This window comes from Cyrtonyx montezumae, unplaced genomic scaffold (genome assembly GCF_038088225.1).
Source record: "Cyrtonyx montezumae isolate F1298 unplaced genomic scaffold, pur_monq_1.0 scaffold_3, whole genome shotgun sequence".
Taxonomy (NCBI): Eukaryota; Metazoa; Chordata; class Aves; order Galliformes; family Odontophoridae; genus Cyrtonyx; species Cyrtonyx montezumae.
In genome coordinates this window covers 84485226-84503387 of record NW_027072034.1, presented here as the reverse complement: position 1 = coordinate 84503387, position 18162 = coordinate 84485226, and the positions used below count along the sequence as shown (strand labels likewise).

The following is an 18162-nucleotide window of genomic DNA, read 5'->3' as shown; positions in this document are numbered from 1 at the left end:
GGCCATTGAGCCTAACATCTGTTCATGGGATGATTGTGGAGGAGATTGTCCTGGAAGAGAGGTTAAGGCACATGTGAGACGAGAACATGATCTGAGACTGACAGCGTGAATCCACCAAGAGCAAATTGTGCCTGACCAACCTTGTGGCCTTCTGTGAAGGAATGACAGAATCAGTGTACAGAAAAAGATGACCTCATTTGCTCTATCTGAACTTCTGCGAGGCTTTTGATGTAGTTCTGCATTACATCCTTATCTCTGAATTAAAGAGATTAAGGCTGGATCAATTTGATGTATAACGAGCTGATTTGGTGGTTGCAACCAGAGGGTTGCGTTCAGGAGCTCTACATCCAGGTGGAGGTTGGTCATGTGTGGTGTCCCCCAGGAGTCCAGCCTGGGACTTGTAGTCTTCAACATCATTTTCAATGACATACTCAGTAGGACTGAATGTATCCTCAGCAAGATTACTGATGACACCAAGCTGAGTAGTGCAGTTGATGCTGTAGCAGAAAGAGATGCTATCCAGAGGGATGTGCACAGGCTTGAGAAGCGGGCCAACATTAACCTTGTGAGGTTCAACAAGACAAAGAGCAATGTGTTGCATCTGGGTTGTGACATTCCCAAATTAGGAGTACGGACTGGGAGAAGAACTCACTGAGAGCAGCCCTGTGGAGAACAGCCTGGGGATTCTGGGGGATTCAAAGCTTGATGTAAGCAGGGAATGTGCTCTTGCAGCCAAGAAGGCCAAATGTATCCCAGGCTGCAAAAAGAGGGTTGCGCAGCAGGAAAGGGAGGTGACTCCTCACCTCTGCACAGCCCTCAGGAAGACTCAGCATAAGACGGATGCAGAGTTGCTGGAGAAGGTCCAAAGGAGGGCCACAAAGATGATGGGAAGACTAGAGAACCTCTCCTCGGAAGACAGGTTGAAGGAGCTGCGCTTGTTCAGCTTGGAGAAGAGAAAGCTCTGAGGCGAGCCCGTTGCATCCCTTCACTGCTGCTTAAAGAGTACTTATAGAAACGGATGTCCAAGCCATGAGCCATGAGTTTCTCCAGGAAAAAGGAGCAGTTCGTAGTCGGCAGGATTCGAACCTGCGCGGGCAGAACCCAATGGATTTCTAGTCCATCGCCTTAACCACTCGGCCACGACTACTGCGTGTTATGGGCGTGCACCGTCTGCCTTGAGGAGCACTATAAAATTAAGAGCAATTTGTAGCTCGAGTGACTGGATCACGCTGTGGGCAACCTGATCTCGTGGGACGTGTCCCTGCCCACGGCTATGGGCTTGGGCTGAGCTGGTACTTAGTCACTTGTGCTATGAAACAGAGCACTGGGATTTAGGTAACAAACTCTGCTGCATCTATTAAGGGTGCAAGGGTGCCATAATCTTTTTTGCAATTTCACAAAGGCCCTCCGAATCCATGAGTCACTCTTGTGTCCTGAATAGTTTTGGGTTAGAGGTAATTACTATTTTTAAATTAAAAACTCCACGCTGCTTATCGGTATTGTCGCCATGGGATTCCATTCATTTGCAGCTATGCATTGCTATTGTCAGCACTTATCTGACATCTAACTTCTTCCTAAAGAGAGTTTGAAGTTACTTAGAGATCCATTTTCTTTTTTTGTCTCACAAGAAGGCCCTTCATGAAGGGGAAGAGGAGGCATTATCCATATGCCAATCAGAAGATGAACAACATGAGTCTCCGAATTTCAAATCCAGTGTCAATTGTGACAGGTAAGTGCAAGTATGTCCACTTAAGTTTTCCCCTTTTAAAACTAGAAATAGACAGTTATAAGTGTGTTAAAAGATGTTGTATGGGAATAGTTAACTCAGTTTTGTGTGGTTTGTTTACTGTTTGTATACTTTTGTTTTTGTTCGCCCCACACTTCTTTCTTGACCTCAGAAATCTTAGGAAAGCCTTTGTTGTAATCTTAAACCTGGGAGTAAGCTTGGATGGGGAACTCACCTGAGTAGTTACAGGGAAAAAGCTTTTTCTAGATTGCAAAAATAATTTCAAGTCACATTATATTGTGGTTATGCTTCTTTTGAATGTAGACTACTTCGTATTTTGAGAGAAGAAAATTCCTCAGCAAATACTCAGTTGTGGGATGAAAGGGATTTGAGAAAAGCTGCTGTATCACAGGAAATACCTTCGACTCCAACAATTCTTTCTTCATCATTGGAACATTCAGGTTGGATTTGCTTGATCACAGCTTCTCAAGGGTTGTTGAGCTGTTTACAGGACCTTGTCTGGAGTTCCTTTTCCAGGTTAAGATGAGAAATAGAGGTGTATTAATTTGGCTTAGATGAATTTTCACACTAAGAAGCCTAAGTTTCTAGTATTTCTAATACCTTTGTAACATAGCACTATTAGAATGTAAGTGAGAATATAAGAATGTAACTGAAATTTTGTGTTTTTTTTTGTATTTATATCAGCCCTCAATGCTTCCATTGTAGTCAAGAGAATCCATTCAAGACATCAGAATCAAGATAAAGAAGAAACTGTAGACTCCATTTATACTGTGAGACAAGTGCTGAACCCAAATTCAAGAAAAGAAAAGCAAATTTCAGCAAAAAGTTCAGTAACATCAAGATTGTATTCCCCCCTTTGACCAAGGTCCTTATTACCATAGGAAAATGTGTCTTGACAGGGATCTTTTGAGGTCATCTACTCATGCTCTCTGCTCAGAGGAGGGCTAACTCCAAAGAATTTAGGAGGGCTCAGCTGTCCTGGTTTTGAGTATTTGTAAAGGTTGACATTCTACAACTCATGTAGTATATTCCAGTGACAAAGCAAAGTCCATAGGAAGGAGGGAACCATAAATACAATCCCATGATGCAACTCATTTTCTTGTTGGATGTGGAGTTCGCTCCTGTGAGGTGCTTTTCTATTTCTTTTACAGCTTTTTGATCTATGCTGAACAGAGTTATGATGAATTTTCATCTCCTTATTTTGCATGTAGTTTATACTTGGTGCCAATCCCCATATACAACTATAACATGAAAAGATTATTGTAAAAGTCACTGAATACATGACCTGAAAGCAGCTGATGTAATCACCCAGTGAAAAACTAGCAAACTGTTCTGTGCTTTTAATTTCAAAGAAGAATAGTGAAAATAAATGTATAAGATAAAGCATCAAACAGTGAGTCTTGAGTGGTACCAATGTGATGGCATGAAATATATTTTTGGATTATTGAAAGTAATTGGAATGTCCAGGGGCATTCTTTGTTGGTCTGTTACAGCTTAAGGAAGAAGAGGGCTTCTCCTTTGACATATTTCAGTAAACAGTGTAATTTCATTCTTATTTGCAAAACTTTCTATACAATTCAAAGCATCAGTGTCTGTTGTTTTCTTTTTTCCCTAGTGAAAAGAAAATCTGCACAGAACTCTGCAAGGCAGAGGAGAGATGATTCTCCTGCTAATTCAATCCCCGTGGACCTTCAGAGGGACAATAAATCCAGCCTAGATGTTCTCAGGTGCATGATACACGAAGTGGAACATGAATTAGAGGAATATGAGCGATGTACAGGCCGGGAGGTTAAAAAAATGCAGAAAAGTGAAGGCCTCGCTGGATTTACCTTGTCACTGGTGAATGCTCTCTGTCGTTTGATGCGCTACCTCAAAGAGGTGAGAAAACTTTGAATTCCTTCTGTGAAATGAATGTGAAAGGATACAAAATTACAGTAGAATTATCCTGGCTTCTAATTACTTACAAGTCTAATTATTGTTGCTTATTTGGGTTGCGTGCAATTAGCAGGTAAAGCTCAGCTTGTTAGAAACAGGTATCTAAAACTAAACTTCATTAGGAAGTGGGAGCAGATGACTACAATGAAAGTCTCCTGGTGACTGTTAGGAGAAAATATTAATGGAAATATTTATAACTTTAATTTTTTTACTTGTATTCAGAATGGTAGCAGGACATTAACTACAGTTTGTTGACAAGTTCATTTTCTTCTTTCCCTCAAAATGATACTGGTGATGCTAGAAGAGTGTACTCAAATCCTAGTTTTTTTCTTTGAGAGATTCCTTGGCTTTATTCTTCCATTTATACCAGCAACTTCATCTTAAGCAAGAGCAACATGAAGTGCTAACAATAGCAATGCATAGCTACAAATAAATGGAATCCCATGGGGACAATACCGATAAGCAGCATGGAGTTTTTAATTTAAAAATAGTAATTACCTCTAACCCAAAACTATTCAGGACACAAGAGTGACTCATGGATTCGGAGGGCCTTTGTGAAATTGCAAAAAAGATTATGGCACCCTTGCACCCTTAATAGATGCAGCAGAGTTTGTTACCTAAATCCCAGTGCTCTGTTTCATAGCACAAGTGACTGTAAGTACCAGCTCAGCCCAAGCCCATAGCCGTGGGCAGGGACACGTCCCACGAGATCAGGTTGCCCACAGCGTGATCCAGTCACTCGAGCTACAAATTGCTCTTAATTTTATAGTGCTCCTCAAGGCAGACGGTGCACGCCCATAACACGCAGTAGTCGTGGCCGAGTGGTTAAGGCGATGGACTAGAAATCCATTGGGTTCTGCCCGCGCAGGTTCGAATCCTGCCGACTACGAACTGCTCCTTTTTCCTGGAGAAACTCATGGCTCATGGCTTGGACATCCGTTTCTATAAGTACTCTTTAAGCAGCAGTGAAGAGATGCAACGGGCTCGCCTCAGAGCTCTCTCTTCTCCAAGCTGAACAAGCCCAGCTCCCTCAACCTGTCTTCCGAGGAGAAGTTCTCTAGTCTTCCCATCATCTTTGTGGCCCTCCTTTGGACCTTCTCCAGCAACTCTGCATCCGTCTCATGCTGAGTCTTCCTGAGGGCTGTGCAGAGGTGAGGAGTCACCTCCCTTTCCTGCTGCGCAACCCTCTTTTTGCAGCCTGGGATACATTTGGCCTTCTTGGCTGCAAGAGCACGTTCCCTGCTTACATCAAGCTTTGAATCCCCCAGAATCCCCAGGCTGTTCTCCACAGGGCTGCTCTCAGTGAGTTCTTCTCCCAGTCCGTACTCCTAATTTGGGAATGTCACAACCCAGATGCAACACATTGCTCTTTGTCTTGTTGAACCTCACAAGGTTAATGTTGGCCCGCTTCTCAAGCCTGTGCACATCCCTCTGGATAGCATCTCTTTCTGCTACAGCATCAACTGCACTACTCAGCTTGGTGTCATCAGTAATCTTGCTGAGGATACATTCAGTCCTACTGAGTATGTCATTGAAAAAGATGTTGAAGAGTACGAGTCCCAAGTTGGGCTCCTGGGGGACACCACACATGACCAACCTCCACCTGGATATAGAGCCACTAACTACATCCCTCTCATTGCAACATCCAGCCAATTTCTTATCCACTGAATAATGTATCCTTAAAATGCATATCTCTTTAATTCAGAGATAAGGATGTAATGCAGAACTACATCAAAGGCTTTGCAGAAGTCCAGGTAGATGACGTGGACCATACTCCTCTTCCTGACTAATGCTGTCACTCCTGCATGGTAGGCCACAAGTTTGATCAAGTTCTGTCTGCCCTTAGTGATCCTGTGCTGGCTATCTTGGGTCACCTCCTCTTTGTGCATGTGCCTTAACATAGCTTACAGAAGGATCTGAGGTGAGACTTACTAGTTCTATCCTCTTTTGCTTCATTTTCAGGGTGAATAATCTTTGGAAAAAAGTGAGAAGGGCTCGTATTAAATTTAGCTCATAGCCCTTGTTCTCTGTTAAAGTTGCAGCGCAAAAGATGAATGTTAAATTTGTTTTTTTTTTTTTTCTTTAGTGCAATTACAGAGAACAATCTTTTTGGACTGCCAGTGAGGTGATTTCTGTTTAGTAGGAAAGCATCAACTTAATGTTATCTAATTAATATTAAAAATGGAATTGTAATTATAGCCTTTGTTCCTCAGAGCAGGCATTGCAACCCATAACACGCAGTAGTCGTGGCCGAGTGGTTAAGGCGATGGACTAGAAATCCATTGGGTTCTGCCCGCGCAGGTTCGAATCCTGCCGACTACGAACTGCTCCTTTTTCCTGGAAAAGCTCATGGCTCCTAGCTTAGACAGCCATACGTTTCTCTGGGTAAGGAACTGTCTGGGTGGCTGGGCCCAAGGAGTTGTGCTGAATGGATTTATGTCCAGTTGGAGGCTGGCCACAGGAGATGTCTCCAAGGACTCTGCACAAAGAATGGCAAAGTAGCTGGTGATGTGTCTAAAGAGGAAGTCTTTACGAGGAGCAGCAGAGGGAACTGGGGTTGTTTAGCATAGAGAAAAGGAGGTTCAGTGGAGACTTTATTGTTCTTCTCGCCTACCTTAAACTAGGTTGAAGTGAGGTGGGGTTTGTTCTCAATTCCAAGTAGCAAGTGGTAGGACAAGAGGTAATGGTTTCAAGTTGCACTGGCAAGGTTTTAGACTGGATGTTAGGAAAAATTTCTTCACTGAAAGAGTAGTGAAATCCCAGGACAGGCTGACTTTTGAAATAATTGAGTCACCATCTCTAGAGGAGTTTAAATATATGCTGCTATGGGTTGTAGTCTAATGGTACACTTGGCAGTGCTAAGTTAAGTCATAGGTCTTTTCCAAGCTAAATAGTTATCTTCACTATCTGTTCTTCTTTTCATGCAGCTTTACATTATATTTAGAATTTGTGAATTCACTGGGAAGATTTATAGCTTCTCTGTATTTTTCTTAAAACCCAGTGCCTGTGATGCTAGGTATAAAAGTGCATACGTGCACCATCTTGCCCCTGCAGCAGTAGTAGTAAAGTTCCGAAGTCTGCATTTGTTAGCTGGCAGTATATTAGTTTCAAGAAAATAAATAGGCGTTGGCTATTTGAGATGTCTCTAATTTTGGTTAAACAACCAGTCTTCAAGACGTACTATAAGAAAGACTCCCTTTTCTGAGGAGAAAAAGATAAAAACACATTCTGAAATGTTTGGCAACAGATAGGAATTTCTTAACAGAAAGTGAATAAACCTGACTTGAATCACAGAATGTCTTGAGTTCGGAGGGCCTCAAAGCCTGTCCAATTCCAGCCCCGTGCCATGTGCAGGGTTGCCACCCACTATATCAGGTGCACAGGGCTCCATCCAAACTAGCCTTGAACACCTTCAGAAATGGGACATCCACAACTTCTTACTCAGCAGTGGCGAGACAGCACCTTGAGTACTGTATTCAGCTTTGGACCCCTCATTTCTAGAAAGACATAGAGGCTCTGGGATGTGTCTAAAGAGGGGCAGCAAAGTGGTGAGAGGACTGGAACACAAGTCTTAAGAGGAGCAGCTTAGGGAACTGGGATTGTTCAGTTGGGAGAAGAGGAGGCTCAAGAGAGACAGTGCTCTCTACAACTACTTGAAAGATGATTGTGTTGAGGTGGGGGTCAGCCTCTTCTCCTGCGTAATTAGCAACAGAACTAGAGGGAATGGCCTCAGACTGTGCTGGGGAGGTTTGTGTTGGGCATCTGAAAAAATTTCTTTGATTGAGTGGTTAGGCATTGGAACGGGCTGCCAAGGGAAGTGGTTGAGTCACCATCCCTGGAGGTTTTCAAGAAACATTTAGCTATTGCTCCAAGAGTTGTGGTTTAGTGGGGAAATATTGGTGCTATGTGGGCAGTTGGACTGGATGATCTTGGAGGTCTTTTCCAACCTTGCTGCTTCTATAGTTCTCTGGTCAGCCTGTTCCAGTGAATTACCTTCTGAGTAAATATTATCCTCCAAACCATCTAATCTAAATCTTTCTCCTTTTAGTTAAACACTGTTCCCCCTTGTCCTACCTCTATCTGCCCAACTCTTTTAGTTCCTCTTCAAACTGTAAAACAATTGGAAATAAATCTTCTAATATCTTTTCTAGGGTGTATAGTGATTAAGAAACATATATTAGAGTTCTATTTATTCATTTATTTCCTGTAATGCTGTACAGTAACTTACTCCTGTACTATCCAGTATTCAATTTACATGCAGGAAATTACTTACAGATCTGTGTTACAAGCAAACAGTAAATATTCAGGAGTGAAAAGCCACTACTTTCAGAAGATGGGCCTTGGCTGAGAAGAGCTTATATTTTAAATGCAGCTCATAACATCTGTTTTTTGTTCAAGTTGTGATGCTTGAGCAGGATGATAAATTTGGAGTTTGTGCAGTTACAGGAAAGGATGCTTCTGGACTGTGAATGGAAAGATCTCAAATTAGTAGGAAAATACCAAATTACTATTATCAAATTCATGCTATAATGGCAGTTATAACCCTATTTAGTTTCTCTTTATGTTCCACAGAAGTTAGTTAATCTTCATAATGTGTTCAGTGTGCATGTGGATTTTAACTGTAGCAACTAAGAAAGAAAGATCAGACATCTATAAAGCAATGATCCAGTATATCTTAAAGGCCAAGGAATATGAGTTTTTGTAAAGACTGCTGTGTTGTGGAAGATGTGTCTTGACTCTGTTCCTATTTTTTCCAACTACCTCTATAATGTCTTTTTTATTCTAATAGATGTGTTGTCATTTCTTCCTTCCAGGAATTGATTGCTTGCAAAATCATCTTCAACTTATGAATTTGGACAGTACATTTTTATGAGTAGAAATGTGCAGCAGTTATTCAAGCTACAAAATGTGGTTGATTGTCTTTATTGTTCCTCGAGGCAGAGTTGCACACCCATAACACGCAGTAGTCGTGGCCGAGTGGTTAAGGCGATGGACTAGAAATCCATTGGGTTCTGCCCGCGCAGGTTCGAATCCTGCCGACTACGAACTGCTCCTTTTTCCTGGAGAAACTCGTGGCTCCTAGCTTAGACAGCCACACGTTTCTCTGGGTAAGGAACTGTCTGGGTGGCTGGGCCCAAGGAGTTGTGCTGAATGGATTTATGTCCAGTTGGAGGCTGGCCACAGGAGATGTCTCCAAGGACTCAGTACTGGGGACAGTTCTCTTTAAGATCCCTATTGATGATCTGGACGTGGGTTCCTAAGTAAATTTAAATGTCATCTACTGTCCTGGCTGCACAAGGAGCTTTTGATGAAACTGGGGGGGGGAATGTTTATGATCTTTGGAAGAGGGGTCAGTTAACTCAGGAGGAGTATAAGGATGTCACTGCAGTGCAAGGGGGAAAATTAGAAAGGCTAAAGCCCAGCAAGAATTTAATCTGGCCATGATTGTTAAAGATAATGAAAAATGTTTTTACAAATATATTAACAGCAAGTGGAGGGTCAAGGATAGTCTCCCATCTTTATAGGGCACAGCAGGGATCATTATCACTGAGGATGAGAAAAAGGCTGCGGTTGTCAGGGCCTTCTTCTGTCTTTCATAGTCAGGCCAGTTATCTTCAGGGTACTCAGCCTTTGGAGCTGGAAGACAGGGATGAAGAGCAGAATAAGCCTCCTGTAGTTTAGAAGGAAACTGATTGTAACCTGCTACTCTGCCTGGACTGCCCTAAATCCATGGGGCCAGATGGAATCCACCTAAGGGTACCGAGGGAGCTGGCAGAAGTGATTGCTAAGCCGTTTTCTGTCATTTATCAGCAGCCCTGGTCAACTGGGGAGGTCCCAGACAATGGAACACTTGCAAAGGTGATGCCCATCTACAAAAAGGGTCAGAAGGACGATGAGAACTACAGTCCTGTCAGCCTGACCTCAGTATTGGGAAACTACAACTCTTTGCTCTCTATAGCTCTGTGAAAGGAAGTTTTAGCAAGATGAGGGTTGGTCTGTTTTCTCAGGTAACAGTGGTAAGACAAGAAGAAATAGCTTTAGGTTGCACCAGGGGACAGGTTCAGTTTGGTTATTATGAAAAACATCTCAGAAAGAGTGGTGAAGCATTAGAACAGGCTGCCCAAGGAGAAGGTTAGTTCACCATCCCTGGAGGGTTTTCAAGAACAGGGTGGATGTGGCACTGAGTGACACAGTTTAGTGGGCATGGTGGTGATGGGTAGATAGTTGGACTAGGTGATCTTAGAGCTCTTTTCCAACCATAATGATTCTATAAAATGTTAGAATTACTTTTTTTTTCTTGCCCTTCTTCTTCAAGATGTTATTCCTTTGCAAAACTCATGAGGCAGATATGCATACATTACATTAAAGCATCTTGCTATGTTTGCTGCCTCTGCTTCTGTGTATTCTGTTGTGGTGTTAAAACAAGTTTATGTGATTAGGGGCATGCATGGCAGTAGGCTGGAATGAAGAAAGTTCTTTCAGGATATAGTAAACTCACATTCTGTCTGATCATGGAAATAGATATATGTAGTAGTTAGCTGACTTCTCCCCATGCATAAATGTAAGATGCATATCTGTGTGGAGTCTTTTCTTCTCAGACTAATTTAACTAAATTAGATGAATTATCATTGTAGTGTCAGTAGTTGTAATAGCTCTTCCACTTACCCATATTGTAATAGCTCATTGTAATAGCTCTTCCACTTATCCATATAGGCTTCATCACTGCTGCCAGGGTTGGAGAAACCAGCTTCCTCTGGTTTCTAAAAGTATAGGGTTAGGTTTATTTACATTTGCTACATCATTCTGCTTCACTTGCACTGTTGTAAAAACTTATTCTCTAACTGGAAGAGAACTATAGAAAATGGATAGCCCATCTGATTGGCATAGGTGAGACATATCTGAGTATTTGAATCTAGTAATAATACTGTGGTTTGTTCTCAAAAATATCTACTTATTCCTTCATTCTGTGCAGCTGCAGAGCTCTTTTGCCCTAATACTTGGTGTTTTTTCCATATATGATGTCAATGCCAGCAGTAAATAATCTACAGTATATGACAAGCAACTTTTGTAATTCTGCCTGTGCAGAAAAGAGTACCCAGACAACTTTTCAGGATTATCACATGGAGAAGTCAGTGACATAAAAAATGATGTCCACCCAGAGAGACAATGCTTGTTTCTGCCTTTGGTGTTTCAGCCTGTAAAAGTTGTAAGGATTTCAAGGCTTCCTTCTGGTGCTGTGGAGTAACAAAGGGTTAAGCTCACTGAGAGTTTTCAAGCACTGAAAATTGGATTTTGTAGTAAAGGTACTGAAGTCAGTCAAACAGTAGTGGGAAGAGCTGTTACAGTATAATGTGTTGTAAGTCACTCCTCTTTTCAAATATTAATCTTTATAGTAGGTTTTTAACTTTTTCTCCCTATTTAGAGTGAAATGCAACTACGTGAGAAAGAGATGATGAGGCAACATCATGAAGAGATGCTGAATGAACACAGAGAGCTAATTGATGCTCTGACTGCAGAAATACTTCTAGTAAGGGAAGAAAACATTGCTATGCAGGTACTAAGCCCCCTTCTCCAACTTGCTAGAATACTGAGTTTTGCTACAAGTAGAGACTGAGATGCAATGTCTGTATGTTCAGTAAATAAAATGATAAAATTAAATGAGGAGTTTGAGAATGTCAGTCATGGGACAGGGGTGTTTGTAAAAATAAAATGTTTACGTGTTTAATTCCTGAGAAAATGCTCATTCCATGCACCTGACCTTCACTTTATTATGTACAATCTAAGGGTTTTAGCAGCTGCTGCTGCAGGAGGAGTGAAATAGAGTAGGCATAATACTACATTCTCATTTTGCAGTTTGCAGTGAGTTTTATTGTTTTCATCTGGAATTGAAGCAAAAAATCAACTTTGGTGAAGAAATTGGATGATAAGGGAAAGGAAAGTTGAAAATTTCTTTGTTGCAGGAGAAAAAATAAAGGAGAAAAGTAGAAGCATGGATAATTCATACCCCACTGCAATCTTACAAATTCATGCAGAGATATTATGGGCCAGATTTCTTCTCGGTGCTGCTTGTGGTATATAGTTCTTTAATTCATATTGCTAGAATAAAAATCTCTCTCTTCTTCCTTAGAAAAAGCTTCAGCAATACATGATCAAAACAGATGAACAGGTGACCTCTCTCATACGAGCATTTCAGGGCCTCCCTTTGGTTGAACCAAGAAGAGAAGAAAGTCCAAGCCATTTTGGAATTGCAAACCAAAGTCCATCAAACACCCAAGGTACGTGTATGCATGTGTGAAGGAAATGGGAGTTGTGGCTACTTTTATTCTTGCAATGGGAAATGAGGTGCTTAATAGATGTCTGTTTGAATAAATAGTCTTGTTGTGAGCCTGAATCTCACTTCTGGAAATGGATATGCAGTTTGTTGTGCTGTAAACATAAGTACTTACCTACATGTTTATTTTTTTAGCATTATTATAAGCTGAATTCATCAGTCCCAATCTGACTTGAAAGTTAGCCATACAGACAAATCCTGGGCTTTTGAAGTGATAAGTCATTTCACTTAAAAAAAAAAAAGAAAGAAAGAAAGGAAAAACAAACAAAAAAAAGCAGAAGGAGAGTAACGTTTCCTGACAAATGAGGGACATCCTTACCCCAGTAAGATGTAAGGTCAGGTTTACCCTGAGGGTCTTTAAAAAAAAACAAAAAAAACATTCCAACTGAAGCATGGTCCCACCTTTCTGTTGCTGAGGCATTCCAATAGTATGAGATTGAGTCTTCCATTAGACACTGGAGGTCGCTGCTGACCAGAAACAGCAGTTGCTTTGATTTGTTAAGCAACCAAGCAGAATGCTGTTGCTTGATATTTCTGAATTGTACTGGAGGTGATTGACCATTTGAGCAAAATATAATATATATAGGCAAAATTAACCTAGTGGTATCCATGGCTAACAAAATGTGATTCATTTATACTTCTAATGTTCCTTTATAACTGTGTTTTCTCCCAGTCATCTTTCCCTGATCGCTCAGTTAAATGTATCATTTTCACTCTTGAGATCAGTACCTTATTGTGAATCCCGTGATTGCTTGGAGCTCTTTGTATTCCTCATTTAAATGTTGTTTGTGTGATGTGAACATCACAGTCCAAAACATTCTTCCTGGCTGTTTCTGTAGATATTAGATTCCATCTCAGTAATATGAACAGTAAACAGTATCTTAAGCAAACAGCCTCTTTTGGCTCTTTGCTTTTGCAAAGTGAATTTTCTCTTGTATTTTGAGATCACATACATTCTTCCTGAATTTCCAGGAACTTTACTATTGGGAACAGATATCCTGAGCAAAATCATTAAGGGATAATTCAAATTCAAACAGAGCGCTAAGGAAGCAGTGCATGCAAGTATATTAAAATTACCGTGGTCTCACAGCTAACTTCAGCATTGAGTTCATGCATTTTATACCTTCCTGATATGTTCAATAAAGATGATATACAAACTAGTTTTAGTTGAGTACAGAAGAATAGCTTGTCTCTTTACTGGAGAGATGTCTGATTCGAATTAAGTTATAATAAGAGCACAAGAGAGTTCAGAAAAGCTTTGAATTTTTTTCTACTCTCCTGTTCTTGTCAGGAGCAGGGATACTGTAAGTCTGTTCTCCTCAAGAGAATATTACCAAATGCAGTTTATCTGTGCCTCACAAGACTGCGTCTTTATGTCTTGTGCATGGGCTACAAACAGATCCCTGACTAGTATCCTGAAGTGGTGAGGCTATGTACATAGGTTGCTTTGAAAGTAATGCCTCCTATTTATTTCCATAGCATTATTGTGCTCTTTGTATCTGTTGTAGTTTCTATTTGATAGAGCCAATTCTCACCTACAAATTATTACTTTTCACCATAGTCACCACCATTAGCTGTGCATTTTTGCCAGCAATGGGCAAAAGCCTGTGTGCCATGCTTGTCAAAATCTGCTCTGGCAGAGATGACCACTGTTGAAACATACCACCCACTACCTCAGTGTGCTCATATCCACTGTTTCTGCTCCAGAAATGGCCAGCAAGTGTCAATGAATGTTAGTGTGCGCCCTTCTTTTTGCGCAGAGGAATTAATGGCACTGCTTTGCTTTGTCTGCACTTCTGTGTCAGCTGCCATTCTGTCAGACTGCCCCTCTGCTGCCATCTGTTGCACAGCAACAGCATGTAAGGGAATGTTGGTGGGAAGGTTCATCCTCTGCTGCCGTACCACCAGCATCTGCTTCTGGCACTGTGGGCCACCATAATGAAATAAGAAGCATTATTTTCAGAGCAGCATTTGTATAATGACATGCTGTTGTTTGGTATTTTTCCCCCCTTCTCTGAAACCCAGTAAAGATTTGCATTATGCCTCAGTGAAACTTTTGTACCTGGGAATCAGAAAAAAGCTAGGATTGTTTTGGGAGTGTGCTCTAGTCTGTCTTTCCAGATACCTAAACATAAGAATTGACACTGAGATTTTTCTTTGCACAGGTTTTGCACTGATTTTCTTCAAATTCTATTCCCGCTTCATCTCTTTCTTTAGAAAAACTTGATTTGAGCTATTTTGAACCCAGAACTGGTGAAGGCGACAGGGAGAATATGCTGAAATTCCCACAGGAAGAACACCCTTTCAAGTTTCCTCAGAGGCCGAGTGCTTCAGGTGATGCAACAGCAGGTCGAAGCTTGCCAGCTCATGTGTTCCAGCCAGCTGTACTGTTGTCACCGCCCCGGCAGAAGAACAGTCCAGAATTGTCTCCCCTCCAGAATGGTGAGATCTGTCTGGCTGAAGTCTACTTGGATATCTCTTTGGAGATATTTTCTGTACTTTTTTAGTCTGCCCAGGTACCTTGGCCCTATAGCTGGAATATCCTGCTTCTGCACCCAGATGGGATTTTCTTTTCTTTCTATGCCTGGTAGATTTTCTTTAGACTTCCTTTCCCCTAAAGTTCTCCATTTATAGTCTTGTCAGTGGCCGTGCAGACTGGCATTTTTATCTTGTACTGATTTTGATTGTCACTTCTGTATGATTTGCTGCAGCTCTTTGTCTGTGATTTACAGCATATTGTCTCTGATCTCCACCTACTTATGGCGTAATATGTCCTCTGTCACCTATGGAACCACGGAGTACTAGAAATCCGCTTGTTCTGCAGACAGAGCAGGATGTCTGTAGGCTGCATACTGGTTATGTGTGGTGTGTTCAGAGTTTGCTAATGATGACCACAACCAGAGAGCTTAGGGAGTTAGTAAATAGTTTGTTCTTTATTATGAAAGTCCTGTATTATTGTCACAGAATCACAGATTTGTAGGGACTGGAAGGACCTTTAGAGATCATCATGTCCAACCCCCCTGCCAAAGCAGCTCCCTAGCCCAGGTTGCACAGGTAGGCATCCAGGAGGGGCTTGAAAGTCTCCAGAGAAGGAGACTGCACCACCTCTCTGTGCAGCTGTGCCAGTGCTCCGTCACTGCGCTGTGAAGAAGTTCCCATGCACATTTGTGTGGAACTTCTATGTGTTTGTTTGTGGCCATTTCCCCTCCTCCTATCACCGCACACTGCTGAGAAGAGTCCAGCCTCATCCCTTTGCCTCCTGCTCCTTAGATATATATGTGGATCAGATCCCCTCTGAGTCTTCTATTGTCAAGGCTGAACAGACCCAGGTCTCTCAGCCTTTCCTCATAAGGAAAGTGCTGCCTGCCCTTTGCCATCTTTGTAGCCCACTGCTGGAGTCTTTCCGGGAGATCCCTGTCTCTTTTGTACCAGGGAGTCCAGAACTGGACACAATACTCCAGGTGAGGCCTCACCAGGGCAGAGTAGAGGGGGAGGATCACCTCCCTTGACTTGCTGTCCATGCTCTTTTTAATGCATCCCAGGATCCCATTGGCCTTCTTGGCCATTGTATTGTACTGTACATTGTATTGTGTTCAAAAGCTTTGTTAGCAGCCCCAATAACTAGCAGAAGAAAAATGCAGATTTGCAGTTTATTGGGTAAGATAATTGGATTTTGGAAAATGGAGGACTAATTCAGAACTATTCCTTTACTTCTTGTTTGTAGTATTTACAACCATTTCTCGATCTACTAAAAGTGCTGAGAGAGAACCATGCAAGGAGAGGAGCTTACCTTCCTCCCTGAGAACACAGAGTGCAACTGAGGAAAACTGTCCCATGTCTCAAATGCAACCAGTTCCTGCAGGCAAAGGCTTGGAGAATTCCCAAGAGAAAATCAGTTTGTCCTGCCCTGGTGACGCTGGAAAAAACAGCACAGTTGGAGAGTTCTCTCAGAGCAGTGATCTGCTGGGACAGATAGCTGAGCTCACACGGCAGAACTTGCTAATTAAAGGTCAGCTGAGCAAATTCAGAAGCTTCTCTGAAAGCATAAGTGACTGTCTGCCTCAGCCAGACCCAAGGCCAAATTCAGAGTGTTGTCCAGTCTCTTCACAAGGACAGGTGAGAATGTATATAAAAATATAAAAGCTCTTGAAATTTATTTTGTTTAATATCTTGTAAATACTTGAAACTAGCATATATTGTAGCTGGGTCTGTCTTACCCTGTTGAGCAGTGAAAATCTCAACATCTTTGGGAAGGAACTTCAAGACTTCAGTTCACGTAGGAAATATTTAATCTGCAGCTAAACAGCTATTCAGTGGCATGGCAGTGAGTGGAGGTAACATCACAGAAACCGCTGATCCCTGTACTCTCTACTGTCTGTACATATGCCATCATAGTGCCTGAATTGCTGGTCAATTGGAGATCCTAAAGATTTAAAATTACCTCATTTTACAAGCAGGCTGAGAATATGGTCACTTTCTACATTGCGTTACATTGTGTAATGTTCAGCAATGTGGTTGCACAAGATAATGGAAACTTTTAAAATGTTGCTTTTGTGAAAATAATTACTGGAGGGCATGGGGTCAGAATGGATGAAAACCTGGTTGAAAGGTGAGTTGCAAGATAGTTCTGCTAGAAATCTGCTTTTCTTCCACATTTGCTCTTGAATGCATGGCTCTCTGGTTAAATGTTTTCTTAGCTGTGTTAATTGCTGGAGGGTTGAGGGTTTTCTTTGTTTTCATGTTTGGAATGATACAGATGAGCTCTTTTTCCTGTTTGTAGGAAGACCTATTTTAAAACATTGCGTTTAGCAGATTTAAGTTTTTAATTAGAAGTAATTATCCAATTATCTAAGTAGACTCTCCCTGTGGTACCGAGGAGCTTGGAGGACAGAATAGCAGAGCTGAATCGTCACAGCACAGAAGCACGTGATAAGCTGCTGCAGCTAATAGATCAGCAGAAATTAGCTGCTGCTGATACAGTCTCTCTGAGAATATCTCCTGTTGTGCCTCCATCCCAAAATTATACTGGTAAGTACCCAGCTTCAGGAGGAACAAAAACCTAGTAAAAAACTGTTTTTACCCTTTTGTGGGAGGTTTCTTCCTGGAGATGGATTGGATCAGCAAACATGGTCAGCAGTGTGCTTTCTGTCAGTGCCTGCATGCTACAAACACTCCTCATTTTTAGAGGTGATGGATTTCAGAGTTATGCAAGATATGTCAGCTAAACTTCTCCTGAACTTAGCTTCTCCTAGTTTCTTGCAGCATTTTCATCAGTATTTCCTGATGGACATTTTTTTTTGAAAATACTATTTATATCAGGCTTCTTAAAATGGTGGCAGAGTGGTTATCTGTAGCTCATCCACACTGTGGTCGTTTGGGTAATGTTCCCATCGGATCACTCTAAGTTACTACCACTGCTAACATAAAGAGGTAACTGAACTTTCCAATCATGTGAATAGATGAATTAGTGAAGGGGATATTTTTACTGATTCAAGAGGCCTATGTGAGCTGCCATACGTAAGTATAAACAAAAATACTTCCTAGTAAATGAGAGCTTCTTACTCTTTTTTTGTGGAGTTGCTGCAGTTATAGGCAGAACTGTGTCAGCATGTTCACATGTACTCTGTGTAGGACACCTGGGCCTTCCTGCTTCCTAAACTGGAGGATGTATAAAGGGAAGGAGAGGAAGAAGGAGGAGGTGGGGAGACCGTGTCTATACACACTGTCCATGTCTCTTGACTATCTGCTTTCACTATCTTTCATTTTCAGAAAGTGGATATGGGGCTGAATGGACCTGCAGCCCAATGTTGTATGTTTGCTCTGTGCATTCAATGCAATTTTGAAATGTGGTGGTTTCATCAAAATCAAGCTATTACTTTTTGCCTAGGAAATGCAAGGAGGACAACTGAAGTGTCTGTTCCTGTGGCAGCTTCTTTGGACAGCTCCAAAGAAGATAGTGTTTCCCCTGGCAGTGTGACCAGTGTGAGAAGGTAGGTGCTAACATTTTTACTGTTTTATTTCTGTAGTTACGTGATTACAAAGAACTCTTAAGGGAAATATCATCGTATTTTTCTTTTGGCTTCATGGACTGTAAAATACGTAGTGTGACATAAGATTTATCAAATGAATTGTTGGCAGTCAAAGAATA

General features: G+C 41.5%; 1 protein-coding gene and 4 non-coding genes across 5 annotated transcripts in view; 4 read left to right on the top strand and 1 right to left on the bottom strand.

The window, feature by feature from the left end:
• Window positions 1–18162, top strand: part of SPICE1 (spindle and centriole associated protein 1) — a 62511-nt gene that overhangs the window by 9409 nt on the left and 34940 nt on the right. Inside the window, exons 6-15 of the mRNA XM_065742131.1 lie at window positions 1632–1729; window positions 2051–2187; window positions 2432–2572; window positions 3363–3625; window positions 11106–11237; window positions 11811–11958; window positions 14232–14456; window positions 15739–16130; window positions 16871–17042; window positions 17902–18004. Of these exons, the coding sequence (XP_065598203.1) occupies window positions 1632–1729; window positions 2051–2187; window positions 2432–2572; window positions 3363–3625; window positions 11106–11237; window positions 11811–11958; window positions 14232–14456; window positions 15739–16130; window positions 16871–17042; window positions 17902–18004 (1811 nt within the window). The remainder of the gene's footprint in view (window positions 1–1631; window positions 1730–2050; window positions 2188–2431; window positions 2573–3362; window positions 3626–11105; window positions 11238–11810; window positions 11959–14231; window positions 14457–15738; window positions 16131–16870; window positions 17043–17901; window positions 18005–18162) is intronic.
• Window positions 1066–1147, bottom strand: TRNAS-AGA (transfer RNA serine (anticodon AGA)). Its single transcript has one exon. It is a non-coding gene; the product is annotated as a tRNA-Ser (tRNA).
• On the top strand, window positions 4490–4571 carry TRNAS-AGA (transfer RNA serine (anticodon AGA)). Its single transcript has one exon. It is a non-coding gene; the product is annotated as a tRNA-Ser (tRNA).
• On the top strand, window positions 5923–6004 carry TRNAS-AGA (transfer RNA serine (anticodon AGA)). The gene has a single exon. It is a non-coding gene; the product is annotated as a tRNA-Ser (tRNA).
• Window positions 8646–8727, top strand: TRNAS-AGA (transfer RNA serine (anticodon AGA)). Its single transcript has one exon. It is a non-coding gene; the product is annotated as a tRNA-Ser (tRNA).